The 15,093-nt window shown below is 39.7% G+C and overlaps 2 protein-coding genes across 4 annotated transcripts; one reads left to right on the top strand and one right to left on the bottom strand.

The window, feature by feature from the left end:
* Positions 1–1,000: 1,000 nt before the first annotated feature.
* LOC103974475 (uncharacterized protein At5g48480) lies at positions 1,001–1,976 on the top strand. Its single transcript, XM_009389321.3, has 2 exons — positions 1,001–1,323; positions 1,400–1,976. The coding sequence occupies exons 1-2, from the start codon at positions 1,058–1,060 to the stop codon at positions 1,629–1,631; spliced, it is 498 nt and encodes a 165-aa protein (XP_009387596.2). The 5' UTR covers positions 1,001–1,057; the 3' UTR covers positions 1,632–1,976.
* Positions 1,977–2,793: 817 nt separating this feature from the next.
* Positions 2,794–14,004, bottom strand: LOC103978537 (probable UDP-N-acetylglucosamine--peptide N-acetylglucosaminyltransferase SEC). Of its 3 annotated transcripts, none has more exons than XR_671159.3 (29): positions 13,535–14,004; positions 13,168–13,313; positions 12,958–13,056; positions 12,688–12,738; positions 11,203–11,319; positions 11,063–11,119; positions 10,501–10,620; positions 9,032–9,094; positions 8,858–8,936; positions 8,481–8,590; positions 8,350–8,403; positions 8,200–8,267; positions 7,983–8,085; positions 7,601–7,803; positions 7,425–7,521; positions 6,962–7,033; positions 6,777–6,853; positions 6,583–6,699; positions 6,422–6,506; positions 6,178–6,345; positions 5,038–5,148; positions 4,872–4,958; positions 4,663–4,790; positions 4,460–4,542; positions 4,239–4,344; positions 3,998–4,144; positions 3,784–3,904; positions 3,322–3,610; positions 2,794–3,219 (listed from the first exon to the last, which is right to left on the bottom strand). XR_671159.3 is itself a non-coding variant. In XM_009394363.3 (28 exons), exons 1-28 carry the CDS (start codon positions 13,758–13,760, stop codon positions 3,497–3,499), a joined length of 3,009 nt encoding a protein of 1,002 aa, XP_009392638.2. In that variant the 5' UTR covers positions 13,761–14,004; the 3' UTR covers positions 3,221–3,496. The 3 variants fall into 3 exon arrangements, 1 of the variants encoding a protein (XP_009392638.2); XR_671158.3 differs by having other exon boundaries at positions 2,794–3,198; XM_009394363.3 differs by lacking the exon at positions 2,794–3,219 and having other exon boundaries at positions 3,221–3,610.
* Between the last annotated feature and the right edge of the window lie 1,089 nt (positions 14,005–15,093).

Raw genomic sequence — 15,093 nt, 5'->3', positions numbered from 1 at the left:
GTTCACCTACCATCTCAGCTCCTCGCTCTGGTCGCTTACTTCAATATGTATATATATATATATATATATATATATATATAATCAAATTTATATTTATATTAACCGTATCATTCGTATCATTGTCCTTTACTTCAGTATGTTGACCGTGATCTATAAATGAATCTAACGAGTTTTATATGAATCATATGAATCTTTTGTTCTACTATGATATAGCACCGATAGTACCACTTAATCGAGTACAAATAAAGCTTGTACTTATGAACTTATTGTACGAAGAAGAAAGATGATTTAAACGTGAACTCGAGACACTCACGCGGTAAGAAAGAATCACACCACAGACTGGGTCCCGCACGTCAGAGCTTTAGGGTCAGGAAACGGGTTAGAGAATGTGGCGTACTGCTAACTTATCCTCTATTGGTGATTATAGTGGATGCGTCCACGCTGGGACGGCTGCCGAGACAACCTTCTGAGAAGATCCTCTCCATCGGTTTTACCAGTTGAGTTCCATCGAGACGTTCATTTTTGCCTATGGACGGTAAGGATGCTCCAATTGCAGCTTTCACTTGAAGTGTGACTGCAGAGGATGCCCACTCCACGAACCGCAACGCGACGCCCGCATGTTTCTACCAATACCCCTACTTTCCTCATTATTACGAATTTACCACGGCCCGATGAATTGATCGAAGCCAACACCGACCAAATCGTGCTGTGTGCGACCCGGTCGCTTTCGTCGGCATCGGCTAATCTCATCCGTTCGTCCCGTCTGTGATTCGGATCGAGTAGTTAAGATTGATTCTCGGAGCCCCAACAGCACGGTTTTTGATGCGTCTCGAGAGTGACGAACGGGCGACAGAGCGATCGAAGCTGCGGATGGCAGAATTGTGGTTTGGACAAATGGGATGGTCGGTTCTGAGGAGGTGCAAATTAATGGCAATGAGTTGGAACAGTTCATCGCCCATCGGCGTTCGTATAAATACCTCCTCACCTTCTCATCGTTGGTGCTTCCGCAGCTCCTTCGGCAAGGGCTAGGGATTCGGCGTTCTTCTTTCTTGAGGCAATGGCTGAGGAGGCAGCGGAGCAGCAGAGCGGGGAGGTGGCCGCGGCCGCGGTGGTGGGCCTGCTCGGGTTCAAGCCGCATCTGGCGGTGCCAGGGATGAAGGCGGACGCGGCGGTGCAGTTCTACAAGGCGGCGTTCGGTGCGGAGGAGCTCCGGCGGGTGGCGCATCCCAAGCGCAAGGCCGAGCAGGAGCTTCCTCTCATCCTCTTCGCCGAGCTCAAGATCGGCTCCTCCCTTCTCCTCGTCAGCGACTGTTTCGACGCAGCGTAAACCCTCCTCTCTCCGAACCCACCGCTCCTACTTCATCTTCGTTCATCTTGACATGTTCGGTGACTATGGCAGGGGAGAAGGGGGGACCGCGGCTGTGATCAGCGGAGGGATCTCGTTTCGGCTCGAGGCGGAGGACGTGGAGGCGGCCGTGAAGATGGCGGTGGCCGCTGACGCGGAGGTTGTGAGCGAGGTGGCGGAAGACGAGAGCGGCGTCGTAGTGAAGCTGAAGGACCCCTTCGGCGTTGTGTGGGTCGTCTCTGCCGCCGTCGGAAACAAGACCCTCGACGCCGAGGCTGAGGCTTGATCTAAGCCGTCCACCTCTCTCTCTCTCTCCCTTCTTCTTTAGGTCAATTGCGTCATTAGCAGTAGCAAAGCTGGTACTCATGACAATTCCCCTCAGTTAGCTCTCTAATCTCATCGTTTTGATGCTACAGTCTAGTGCGCTACCTCTTCTTCTTGCTTGCATTGTTCTGTAGCTGTTCTTCCACCCCCTGGTCGCCATGCACGGATGGTGTTTGATCAATGTTCCACTGACCACAACACGTCTCATTTACCGTTCTTCAGCTTAACTCTACGCTTTACTTGTGCACTGCTGTGTTCTCCGTACTCGAGGAATGGTGACATGCCAAGAATAAGGCTGTTCTCTGTCTATTTTTGCTTTCTTTCCTCTGAAGCATGTCTGCTTCTGGTCATATTGCTTGCAGTAGTGTAGGGTTGATTTCTCGATGCAGTCAATGGTGGTTGTTGCCTGTTACATTTAAGGAAGAGGAGGAGAGCATGCCATTCTTTTGGCCAACAAGAATCTTTTTACGGGGAGAAGTAGTACTCAGTGCATTATAATAGGCTTTGCTTCAGCTTTTATTTTAGGAAATAAAAGCAGGAAGAAGAATATATATTTGCGGAAATTTAGGACTTTAAATTAGAATAGTAGTTTGAGTACATCTAAATTTAACTCCTTAAATTATTCCTTACTAATAATTAATTACTCCTTCCATATTCATATGGTGATTCAGAACAATCTTTGTTAAAACTCTGTAGATAACTCAGTATGTTGCTCGAACTGTTCAGATTTTATTAAGTTCAAAAAAAATAAAAATTTAAACACAAAAGTTACTCTTATTACATCTAAATAATATTTAGAAGGGATGTATGGAAATCACTGAATGATATCAGTTTAAGGTTTGATATCATTTTGCTACTGATCAACTATCAATTTTGAGTTACTAAGAATATATGCAAAACTTGAGTTTAGAGAGGAGCGCCCACAAAAATTACGAACTCTGGAGGGTTATGTATTTATATATCCCCCATTCTGTTGTTTCTTATTCTCTTATTATGTCTCCCTTGTTCAGTAGCTTTGTCATATGTTTCTCATATTGTTCATAAAATAAATACTTATAATGTTGCTTTACTCTTCCCTTCCCTCTTTCTTTACCAATACTAGCTGTATACGTATTGTCAACGAGTTCACGAAATCGGGAGATGAAACTTTGTTGATCACCTTTCAATCCGCAGCCAAACAGTCTTCGTGTCCTGCGTTAACAGAGACTCAAATTGAAAGGTTAAAGGTCAGGAAGAGCCTAACTTGATGTAACGGGCCAGCCTCGAAGCCATGGCAGTTATGGCCTTTTTTTACGGCGACTTCCCCTTTGTCAATGGGGTTCTTTTATCTCCATCGACTGGCTGACAACAACACCCCCTCTGAGTTCTCCGGCAGGTACAAGCAGCAGATGAAACGAACAAGTATTTCTCAGCTCGTCTATAGGAAAGCAACCAAAGAGGATGTCGTCTCGACATCCACGATCATAGGAAACCCCGACAACATCCAGGAGTTTGCCAGTGACAAGTCTTCTCTCAACACCAAGAACAATCTGTCAACAGCAAGAACACAGCTGCATAAATAGCATGATCGAGATCATCACTCTTGCACTACTTCTCAGCCACACCCCAAATAGCCACGCTTGCCAATACATTCAAAAGTGTTTTAATCTTACCTCTATCTGCCTCTAAGAGCTTACGTAGTCGCACATACTAGCATGCGCACCGCGGCATTCATATAAACCAACCCAGTGTATAATTTTTTTCAAACTACCAATCACCATGCCATAGACCTATACGAGGATGCTGCTGGAATTCCGTCTCTTGCTCATGACGTCTCCTCTCCTCATATTATCTGTCGTATGGGAACTCATCACTGTTTTCCGTTACTTTAAAGTGCTGTGGGTGCTGACCGGTGCAGTATAGGTTCCACATTTTGAAGTATGCCCTCTCCAGATTCCTAACCTGTAAAATTCGGAGGCTGTCACATTCTTCTTGTTTACCAGAGATTTGAGACATGGAAATCTAGACATTTACGGAGATTCACCCCCTACATGGGTTATATAGGCTCCGGATGAATGGAAGAGAAAACTTGCGTAAAAGAAATTTATCGATTCCTAGATGCCATGATTGCTTACCCATCTAATGGTGTCGAATAGAGGACAAGTCATGCGGGCTTCCTTCAGCCTATTTGTAAGTGCTTGGAGCTTCAAGGGATTCTGGGCTAGCGCAACTGCCTTCTCTTCATACTCTTTCATGCTAGATCATGGAATCCACGTTGAAGTTACATTAGTTGGTTTAAGGTTTTCGATGGTCAGTCTATAGGAGTTACGAGAGGATGGCAGTCATTACCTGCTCACAATCATCTCCTCCCCAAGTCCAGTAGCCAGACATAGTGAACCAGCCACTCTGGTAGCCATTTTCTCCAGTGGCAGCGTTATTATTGGCACGCCAGCCCACAACACATCCGTTCCTGTTGTGTGTGCATTACAAAGTGGCCTGCAAATAGAATTTATAAGTAATCCATTTCAAATCCTAATCACCAAATGTCAGCAGTTCTGCCAAGAAGTAATTTATATATGGGAAAACTCACGTATCAAGAAAGAGATCTGCCAAAGCACTGCGTCTGATATGTTCGTTCTTTATAGCGATGTCTGTGAATATGATCTGATCAGGTCTCACTCCTTTTGACACAGCATCTGCACAGGGCAGTTCTTATAGTAAGGTGAGAAAGACAAAAATTAGGCAGGAGAGAGACAGAATATCGCCGCATCTTTGCTCCATAATACAGTGGCAACCTAAAAATCTACTTACATGCCCGAAGTCTCATCTCTCCAGCTGCGGGAAATCTCAGTAACCATAGTGCACTATTTGGAACACGTTTCAGAATGTTGCACCTGAGATCCATTGAGATTATTAGTGGAGGATTGGGAGAACAATGTCATGTCTAAACATTGAAGCCATGAACTTCAAAACATATGCTTTCATTCCTCCTAGAAATTATATCAAAGTGTTACCATGCATTAAATAGTTCAGGGTCCATCTTGTAAAGCTGATTGAAGCATGCAAAAATAAATTTATCTTCTGGCAGGCCATAATCTGATCGCTTATGTCGACAGATAGGACTTAAGACATCACGATTTTTCTGATGTACATGAATACCAAAGCTAGGTTAGAATGAACATAATCAGGGAGGGATAATAATAAAATAAGTAGATTTAAGTACCTGCTTATAATCATTCACAAAGTAGCAATGAGGTAAATGGACAAGCTTCTCTGAGTAAATATGTGAGAACCGTGTAGGAGAAACAAACTGCAAACAAATATAATAAGCCATTAAGTAAGCATCAAAGTGGTAAGAGGAGAAAATGTAGAAGGTAAAGATTCCAGACCTCATCAGTAACCAAGTAGTCAATGTACGTTGCACCTGTTGTTCCAGGAAAACCCATGTATGAGACCTGGATTGGTGCCGGCTGCATAGCAAAAACTTCATTTCTTGCACCCTGTAATACAGTCAGATAGCAGAAATGGTTAATAATGTAATTGGATTTGACATCACTCTTGACAATTATTCATAGACATGGTGGCAATTACATCCTAGTCTTCGAAACCATGGACGATGCTCTCACCAAGACACTGACAGAGTGAATGTCAAGCTCACACTAATGGAAAACAAGGTGGCAGAATCAACTCAACTAGATGCTCAACATATGTGACATCATGATCAAAATCATCTACATAACTAAATAATGGATCCTAATGCTAACAGATTGAAATCACCCTGTGCAGCATTCACTAGTGCATATTCTTTCGCCACATCATTAGAATTGCACTTTGTTAGATACTAGACCCCAGATATGCTATCTTAATCAAATTGACAAAGCCTAAACATATATAGCAACATTTCACCTTGTGAGGGCCAACTTGAATAATTCACAGATTTCCACTAGATTCCCAAATATGGTTTCTTGAGAACCTATGACTTTAATATTATACTAAAACCTCTAGAATGCATTCTAGTAAGATTTGTAATTGGTCTTGTTCTTCTTGCTTTGTGATGTTAGTACCTAGCCCTCAAGGGGCATGATGAGTTAGATGCATCACTTTAATCCACTACTAGAAAACTCAAGAATGACTTATACTAAGATGTGTATTTGATATTGTTCATCCTAGTCTGTGATGTTAGTACTTCGCCCTCAAAGAACACGATCACTGGCATGCATAATGAAGAAATCTATGCTCTTGGATTCTTTCTTAAGTTGATCCAATAATACAGGTTTAGAAACATATTCGATTAGAGGTCATGCCTTTTTTAATGAAAAGTATTTTCATATGATGCTCATTCATGTACTCAAACCTGAGATCTATCACTTGTGCAACAAAGCACAAACCAACCTGGATGTCTCAACAAAGACGATTAGAGGTCATGTTGCTTCCTTACTGATATTATATAAATGGAAACAAATTGCTGCTTAAGATTCAACAAACATTTATATAGTTATCAAATGAAATATATAAATAGCAACAAATACCTTGGTGTAGCCATTTAGGTTAATTAAGATCTGTATCTTGTCTTCATTGATCAACCTGCCAATCATATCAGATGACATCGAGGAGACATCAGTGAAGTGCTCAGCCTCAGATTGGATTCGTTGCCTCCATTCACTCCCATCATTTGGACTCAAGGCATAGCAGAACACCTGTACCTAAATTATTAGTTCACACAGAAATTGTTTAAATATAATCATTAGCAAGACAAGATTTAGCCTGTAGAACCTCAATGTTCTCCTTATTGTGCATTCCAAATACTGAGCCCATAAGATGTGATAGAGGATGGTTACCAAAGTCACTACTCACATATCTGGAAAACCATTTGGCATCATGTTACATCAACATAAGCAGTTGACAGACAATGGAAAACAAAAAAAATTACTCACCCCACCCTGAGCCGCCCACTTCTGCCCTCACTCTTCACAGGCATACGAGGGGGGTGAGCAAATGCAGGAAGCCCATAGCGAGAGGCAATTAAGGAGCAATGAGCTGCATATTTTCGGCTGAAAGACCATTTACCATTACACAAAGTTCTCATATTTAAAAAAAAATGTGGGAAATGAGAAGAAAATTGTTTCACCTAATTTCCAATGCAAGCAAAGGATCAATAGGATATGCAATAGCATGAAATGGTTGCACACTTGGAAGAACTGACATCTGGTAGAACAAGCACAAGCAGTTAATAATGAACACAAAGTCACAAGTTACGACACTAGTATGACTCTTCATACTAAACTGCAAAGTAATAAGATAGTGAGTCAAAACCTTGATCTGCCTTTTAATGATCCCTTCGACTTCAACAAATTTGCTATCCCTACCATCCCAATCACAGACACACTGTTCAATCAATCCAGAAGGAAGATTAGAAAGCTGTATTTTTGGATCATTAATTGTCACCATAAATGTAAATAAATATCTTCAATAGTTCAATGATCCTAATTTTGCATCTGAGTTTGATGAATAAATTAAATAATAACGAAAGGATAGGATGCAGGAGATATTTGACACTGAGTTATGAACTTAATGCAATCTGCCCTGGTTCCTTCAGAGGTCACAATAACTAAAATCAATTATTGCCTGAAGCAGACAATTACATTTACCAAACCTCAATATCAAAACCTATAATACTTTCTTTCACAGACTGTCCAGAACAAACTATTGGCCCTAGAAAAAACCAGCTGGAATTAGAAAAGACCAGTGTCACAAACAAGAAGGCTTCTCATACTACCTGTAAGGTATGTAGAAGGTTGCAAGTTGCTTCTGGAAAATCTGGACGCAGAAGCAGGGCTTGTTTGTAACTTCTTAGAGCTTCTTCGACATGTCCACTGCAAAAAATTGTAAATGAAAAGATAATGCACCATAAAAGAAAATATTTGAGAAGCACAGACCACCCAGAAGATATACCTATCTTTATAAGCAGAAGCTAAATTTGCATGAGCTTCAGCCATAGTGGGCCTAATCACCACAGCTTTAATATAATCCTGAATTGCCTCACTAACTCTGCCCATCTCTTTAAACGTGTTTCCCCTATTGACGAGCCCATCAGCTGCCATAGGATCTATGCGAAGAACCTCATTGTAACAAGCTATTGCATCAGCATAGTTGCCCTATGTGTGGTTTAAAGGAGGTTAGAAATTTTAGTACAAATTTCAGCAAATGAAAGTAGCACAAGTTCACCTGAAGTTGAAGTGAAAGAGAAAAACATGGTCAACAACTGGAATCTGACTAGTTATGATTTAGCCAAACACACATATTCTATAATGCTGAAGGAAGTAACGAAAAGTACCTGTTGTTTGTATATGACTGCTAAATTGTTGTAAGGAGCAGATAAACCAGTTGTTACTGACAATGTTGCTTTATAAAAGGAAGCAGCTGCAGTCATCATATTCCTGCATGAAAGATTTTTTCTCTCTGTAATTTCCCTGAGTTATTTCATGGCACAAAGTCCTTGCAACAAATAGTATTGCTCGAACATCCTCTAAAAAAATGTTCTGAAATCTCACCATTCCATATATATGTTTCCAAGGTTTGTAAGAGCCTGTGGGTGGTTGGATTGAAGAGCAAGACATGACTTCATGTAGAAAAAATGACTGTCAGATACTTAGCAAGATAAGAATAGACAAGACATGAGATGAAAAAGTCAACAAAGTTACCCGATAACAGTTAATGGCTTCTTCCACTCTGCCAGAATCTTTCAGAGCATTTCCCTATGAGAAAACTCAATCAGGCAAACACTCTTCCTTTTGTACAACTATACCAACACTTCATTTTATTTACAACCTACCAGATTATTGTATGCCTCCACGAACCGTGGATCACAAGTTATGGCTTGATTGTAGTGATGAATAGCTAAATCTAGCTGACCTTGCTCATAGAATGTACTAGCAAGATTTCCTGCATCGAGGGTGCAATCCTCTTTTGTATTATGATGTAAAGGTAGTTTCTACTTGTCATATATTCAGAGAACACACTGTTGCTGCCTTTTATAGTAATAAAGTGAAAAAGATAAACAGTAAGTCAGACAAGAACAAATGAAAAGTTCCCCCAGATGGTTAATGATCAACCACAGGAATGAACAAACAGCAAGAAAAGAAACAGCACAACAGAAATAAAATGTGACCAATGGTATAAATTCCAGCCACTATACCAGTGAATACTAACCATAAGCCATGGCATAGTTTGGACGTGCCTGAACAGCATGTCGATAGCACATGATAGCCTCCTGAAGCATTCCCATGGCCTGGAAAAGCCCAAAGGAAGAATGATTTTTCTCCATAAGCAAGACCTTTCCCATTTTTTCCCGCTAATGGAAATTACAATAACATGAAAGCTTACCTTGTAAACATTTCCTTGGTTCAAGTAAGCATCAGCAAATGATGGTTTCAATTTAATAGCTTCCTGAAATTAAAAAAAAAATCAAAAACAGGATGTAGCAAGGAAATGTCTTCTAACTAAAACATTTTCGCTCAGTTCCAAAAAAAATTGACATCAGGTACTAGACAAGAATGTCTTAGAAATTATATATAAGAAACTAAGCAATTCCTTGCAGTAAGAAATATCTTTTGGAAAAGGGATCTCTAATATCTGCAGCACTGTTTAATGAAATTTTCCTGTCAAATTGATTACACATTACTTCCTACAGTTTAAATGTACAAAATCATGATCTTCAGATAATTACAATAGCTTGAAAAAATTGATGATACAAATCAGTCGCTCATGGGCTATTAAGTAGTATAAAAAAATTGATATGTGGAACAAGAAAAAAGCTTTCTCTGAGCTGCTCATTGACAAAAGAACTAATAGAGAATAATATAATGTTTACAAAGGAAATACAATGAAATAAACAGTTAATACAGAACCTTTTTTCCCCAAAAAAGGAGCTGCTGATACATTTTGGATTTGCAATTAGTGACAAAATTACCATTGAACAGACTAAACAGGAACAAGAGTATCCACTGAAGTGTCTCAAAAGTTACATGTACAAGTGCACATTCACTGGGTTTAATGTTAAAACTATTCTCTATCAGATTAAGATCCAACAGCATTCTACAAACTTTTTTCGAAAAAGAATCTGAGTATTGGAGCACAAATACAAAAAAGATCAGGAAAAACTATGTTTTTTTCTGAGGTGATATGGCAAGAAAATTGGCTGCACAATCTACTTTTCTCCAAGTATGCATACACTTTCTAAAAGTCATTTTTACCCCAAAAAAGGTATCAGTATATTTTGAAATTTGAAACTTCCAAGCTATATTTCCATGTTTAAATTCTTAGTAGAACTCGTGCATCCAATTCCACCTGTAGATGCATTGTTCTGTCTTGGTGGCCTTCCACCAGGCCTGCTCTTAAAGCCTTCACTAAAATACCTATCATTTAGGTCAGACATCTCCCAAAGAATTACACCTTCAATAGACACACAGAATGTATCATACTGCTGCCAAACTGGCACTCAGCAGAGGTATATCCCACATAACATGCCAATGAAGACACAAAGACCACACAAACATATGAGATGTATCGGGAACAAGGCCCGTGGCACTCAATTCATGCTATGTACCACAACCATGGCTGGCACAGGCATGAAAGCAGCTACATTATCCTTGCAATAGTGTATTAATGATGACAGTCTGGGACAGTATGCCTCTTGAACTATATTGTCCGAGTTTGTGTCTGAAAAAGCTGGGTCAAGACTCCAGGTCCACTTGGGGGCTGACAGTACCAAAAATAACTGATAGAAAAACTCTTCAAATGAATTGCAAAATGCTTTTCCAAACAGCATACTATGAGGTGGATCAATCACCTACCTTATAATACATAAGGGCTTTGCTAAGGTCTCCTGCCTCCATGAAGAGCCCAGCAAGATTGGACCATGCAATGGCAAAAGTAGGTTGTATACGCAAGGCCTCAAGATAGCATTTATATGCCTGCACATGCCATCAAATTCTAGTATTAATCATCTGCCTTGTCGCTTAAGTTAAATGACATCACTTGTCTGCACTAAAGCTGAAGGATCCAAAATGATGAAAGAATATTATGCTCACTGAACTGATCAATAAATCCTTCTATAGTAAAATCATCCAATGGATGACTAAAGTAACACACGTAATAACAGTTATCGAAGTTTCCAGTAACTCATTAGGAATAAGAACATTCATTCATAAGCCAAAGATCAATGGTCAATGGGAGGAAAATATACCAAGAACTAATTAAGAGAAATGGACTTGAAAATGCATACCAGCAAAGTATGTCTAATTAAGCAATTATAATAAGTGCACCAACAGGGTAACACAAATTCAGCACCACTGACATAAATGGCGTGTACTAGCCTCGACCATCATGATGACAGAAAAACTTGGATTTTCATACCTCTTGAACAAAGCCTTGAGCTTTCATCAGATTGCCAAGATTACTATGAGCATCAACCTATTAAAAAAAATGCAATAATCATCATTGGCTTTTTTTCATACTTAAGTGTGAGACAAAAATGCAACATTACAAAAATTCACCAAGAAAGGGTTTAGCGCAAGGGCCTGCCGACAGCATTGGGCTGCCTCATTGAGTCTTCCTTTCTGCATGTACGCACTTGCCAAGTTTGACCAGGCATCACAGAAGTTAGGCTGAATCTAGGGAAAAACAAAAGAAGACTGATGATATTAAAAAAGAAGAGATATCAATCCAGGTATTCCATTATTTCTTAGAAAAATCAATGATGAAGAACCTGCAAATTTTAAACCAAATACCAGGACTGAAATGTTAGGATCCATGTACAAGGAAGGTTCCTGCTAAGCATGCAATACAACATCCAAGAAGATGGGGAAGAAAAAGTTATAGCTAAAAAATTGTACAAGAAAGAGCAGCCAATGTACAAAAGACAAGTATAATGATTTTAACCTGTAGTCTATCTTATGATGCTCATCCATAAGTCAAATTTAGGCCCAGAGGATAGATAGTCACATAATTTTGTTATCTTCTTAGACTGGTGGACAAGTAAAATTATTAAATTCAATTCTATGGCTTTACTATACAGGATGGAATAGGGGAACCTAAAAGAATTTCACAGTTTCTTATGAACCTAAAACCAATGTGCTGCCTCAGTCACATGCACAGAAGTAAATTATTTATGAGATAATCTATACAATGCAATGCTCAGATGATAGAAAAATTAGGAAGAAGAAGAAACTTCCAAACAGATCCTTTGCCAAAGAGATATTTACAATTTGCCCTCAAGCGGGTGACCCTTCACTTCTCTCCTTACTTTTCCAAATTTTTTCTTTTTCTTTTTTTTGTGGTTTTGAGACAAACCTTCACATACAATTTTCCCAAATCTAGTCATTATTATAATAGTAAGTACAACATAAAATGAGAATTCTTCCATAGTAGATGCCTTAGTTTAATGCTACAAATAACATTGATCCCTGCTCTTAATACATCGTGTATACAATCAAATGCCTCGAAAACAAGAGACCCATTTTATGATGTTCTTGCATTCTCAAAGTTTATATGCTACAATAAGGAGACACTCTCAACTCACTAGACAAACAACCTAATCTGATCACACAGAAAGAGAAAAGCAATGACTTTCAGTATCAATATCCTACAGCTCTAAGAATAAGAAAACATAATTACAACATAATATCATTAATCACTCTCAATCTTTCCCCTAAACATGATCTTAACCTTTTGGAATTATAAAATAGCTATACATTAAACCATGACTAAGTCTTACATGGTACAATTCAGTTTATAATAGTATTGACATTTCTGCGATGACAAACTCTACAACCAATATTAGAAGATTGCATGCCAGAGATCCATTTGACAAACAGGCATCAGTAATTATAAATGTGAACACAAGCTTCTCTTTTAAAGTAAGATGATATCACAATATTGATTAATGACTTCATAACTAATAAAGGTGAACCAATTCATCATGCACTGTAACAGTAAAATATCAACATAAGAAGAAATGGTGAACTGAATTTCAAGAATACCTCAATGGCAGTCAGATAGTAACGAATAGCAAGGTCAACATTGCCTTTTTCCTAAGTAAAAGACAAACATATTCATCAGGTATCAGTGAAGGGCAGCTAAAAAATATTAAGACCAGTATATCAAATCTAAGATATATCCTGAGAATAGAGTTTTCTACTACCTTCAAGCATACATCTTATGAGTAGAGTGTCTTACATAATCCAATCCAAGCAACACAACCACTCGACCATAAACAAATAAAAGAAGGGAAATTTTAGTTCTTTTGTTACCTTCCATGCATTTGCCATATTTCCGTAACACTCTGAAAAATGAGGATCAATACCAAGAGCTTCCTCATTCCTCGCAATACACATGTCATAGTCATGGAGCTGAAATGAAAATAAATAAACAACAGTAGATAAGATTTTCGTTCAACAGAGACCAAATACCTATGAGTCCAGATATGTAATAAATTTAAAATAAATTTCCTCCTGAAGCACCTGGTAGTAGATTGCACCGAGGAGGAGGAGATTGTCCTTCCGCCGTGGATTCCTTTCGTAAACAGCATTGCCATATTCTAATGCCTGCTTGTATTTTGCAGCTTTATAATTCTGATGAGCTATAGCCAAATACATGTCCTCGTCAACTACATCATCCAAGCATCAAAGTCAGGTCACTCTTTGTAGGTCCAACAATTATTTTTCGGCATAAACAATAGATCCTCCCAAAAGATCATGCTTGTTGAATCAAATTACCATCCAAAATTCATATTCTATATCCAATACGAGTTTGAAGCACCCAAAGAAAGAGAATTTTACAACAACGTAAATAAAATCTCAAAATTTTCACTCGAGAGAGGACGTAGACCTTCATCCGACTTCGATCGAGGCAAGCATTTGACATCCACAGCCCCATCCACGGACTGCAGAAGATCCGACGCCTCCTCAAGCTCCCCCAGCGAACCCTTAAGGAACCCTAACCCTCCGCCACCACCCGATCCAAATGGCGGCGGATGCTGAGACGGTGGCGGCGGCGGTGGCGCCGGATGCTGCTGCGGGTGCTGCCTCGCATCGCTCAGCAGCGACAACATCATCTTTCCCCGAAACGGACACCCCTGATGCGACTCCCAAATCGGCTTCCTCCCGTCACCGAACCAGAGTGCGAGGACGTGAATCCCTCCGAATCCCCCGGACCCAAACAAAGACACGAAAGATTCTCGAGAGAATTCTACTCAAGTGTAAGAGTCGAGGACGAAAGCAACCCTAATTCGATTTGGGTCTGGATGACCCAAGAACGAGACATCGCTCTCGACGTCTCCGCTTCAACAAAATAGGGACAGTCTCCGCCGCGGGCTGGCCGCAGAGAGATCTCGACCGTCCATTCTTCGACATCTATGATGCGTCGGCCGCCTTCGTGTCATCTGCCCGCGGATCCACGGCGCCACGCGTCAACTAGGTTTAGTAGGCTAGTTGGACGAGATCAGGGGCCAGGATATTCGACCAACTGTCATCAAGCGCGATTCAGCTGACGGTGGATTCTGTGCAAATTGACCACGTGGCGTGCAACCAGTGGCGGTGAAGTCGGAATCGTAGGATGAGTATGTGGAGACATCCTATTAACGGATGAAGAAAGGTATCTTCGTTGTCAGTTACGTCAAATCTTTGTGTTTGTTTTAATTGCGATTCGAGAAAATGTTTCCACAAGTCAAATGGATCTTCTAATCTTTATCAAATATTACATTTCATTTCAATGTAATATATATATATATATATATATATATATATTACATTTCATTTCTAAGCTTATAATTGGTATGAAAGTGAGATCAAATTACCTCAAAGATCAATAATGAAAACTAATGGTTTTTTTCTTTCATTTCTATTTCATATCACCAAAGGAACTAAAAATCTAACCCACATTTGCCTTCCAAGAACCGTGTGAGAAATCAAGAACTTACTTTACTGATTAGGGTAATTTGAAAGAACATTGCTGATTAGATCTCAAACTTGTTTCTTGCTACTCAAGTAAGCTCTATGTATAACCGAACAATGTCTTGCATCTCACCCAAAAATAATCCAAGGAATGATTCATGATTACTTAGCTTTGGTGGAAAGTTAGTCATAGTCAAACATCTTATGGATAGCTATGTGTAGGATTGAAGTAAAGCAGAAACAATCTTCATATGCACAATACTCTTGGATTTGTATTATGCTTACCATTCTTAAGAATCAAGAGGATTGATGAAGGATTTAAGAAGCAGACAAGGAGAGAGGCTGCAACAGAGGTGATACTGAGTTATTCATAGACACAGGTCCTTGTTTATGGTTCCTTGGTCATGATCAATGCAATATCTAAAAGCGACATGATATTTCTGCAATGTGTAGCACAGAAACAATCTTCATATGCACAACACTCTTGGATTTGTA

This window comes from Musa acuminata, chromosome BXJ3-3 (genome assembly GCF_036884655.1).
Source record: "Musa acuminata AAA Group cultivar baxijiao chromosome BXJ3-3, Cavendish_Baxijiao_AAA, whole genome shotgun sequence".
Taxonomy (NCBI): domain Eukaryota; kingdom Viridiplantae; phylum Streptophyta; class Magnoliopsida; order Zingiberales; family Musaceae; genus Musa; species Musa acuminata.
Note: the sequence above shows the minus strand (reverse complement) of the source record. Positions and strands in the feature narration are given on the sequence as shown.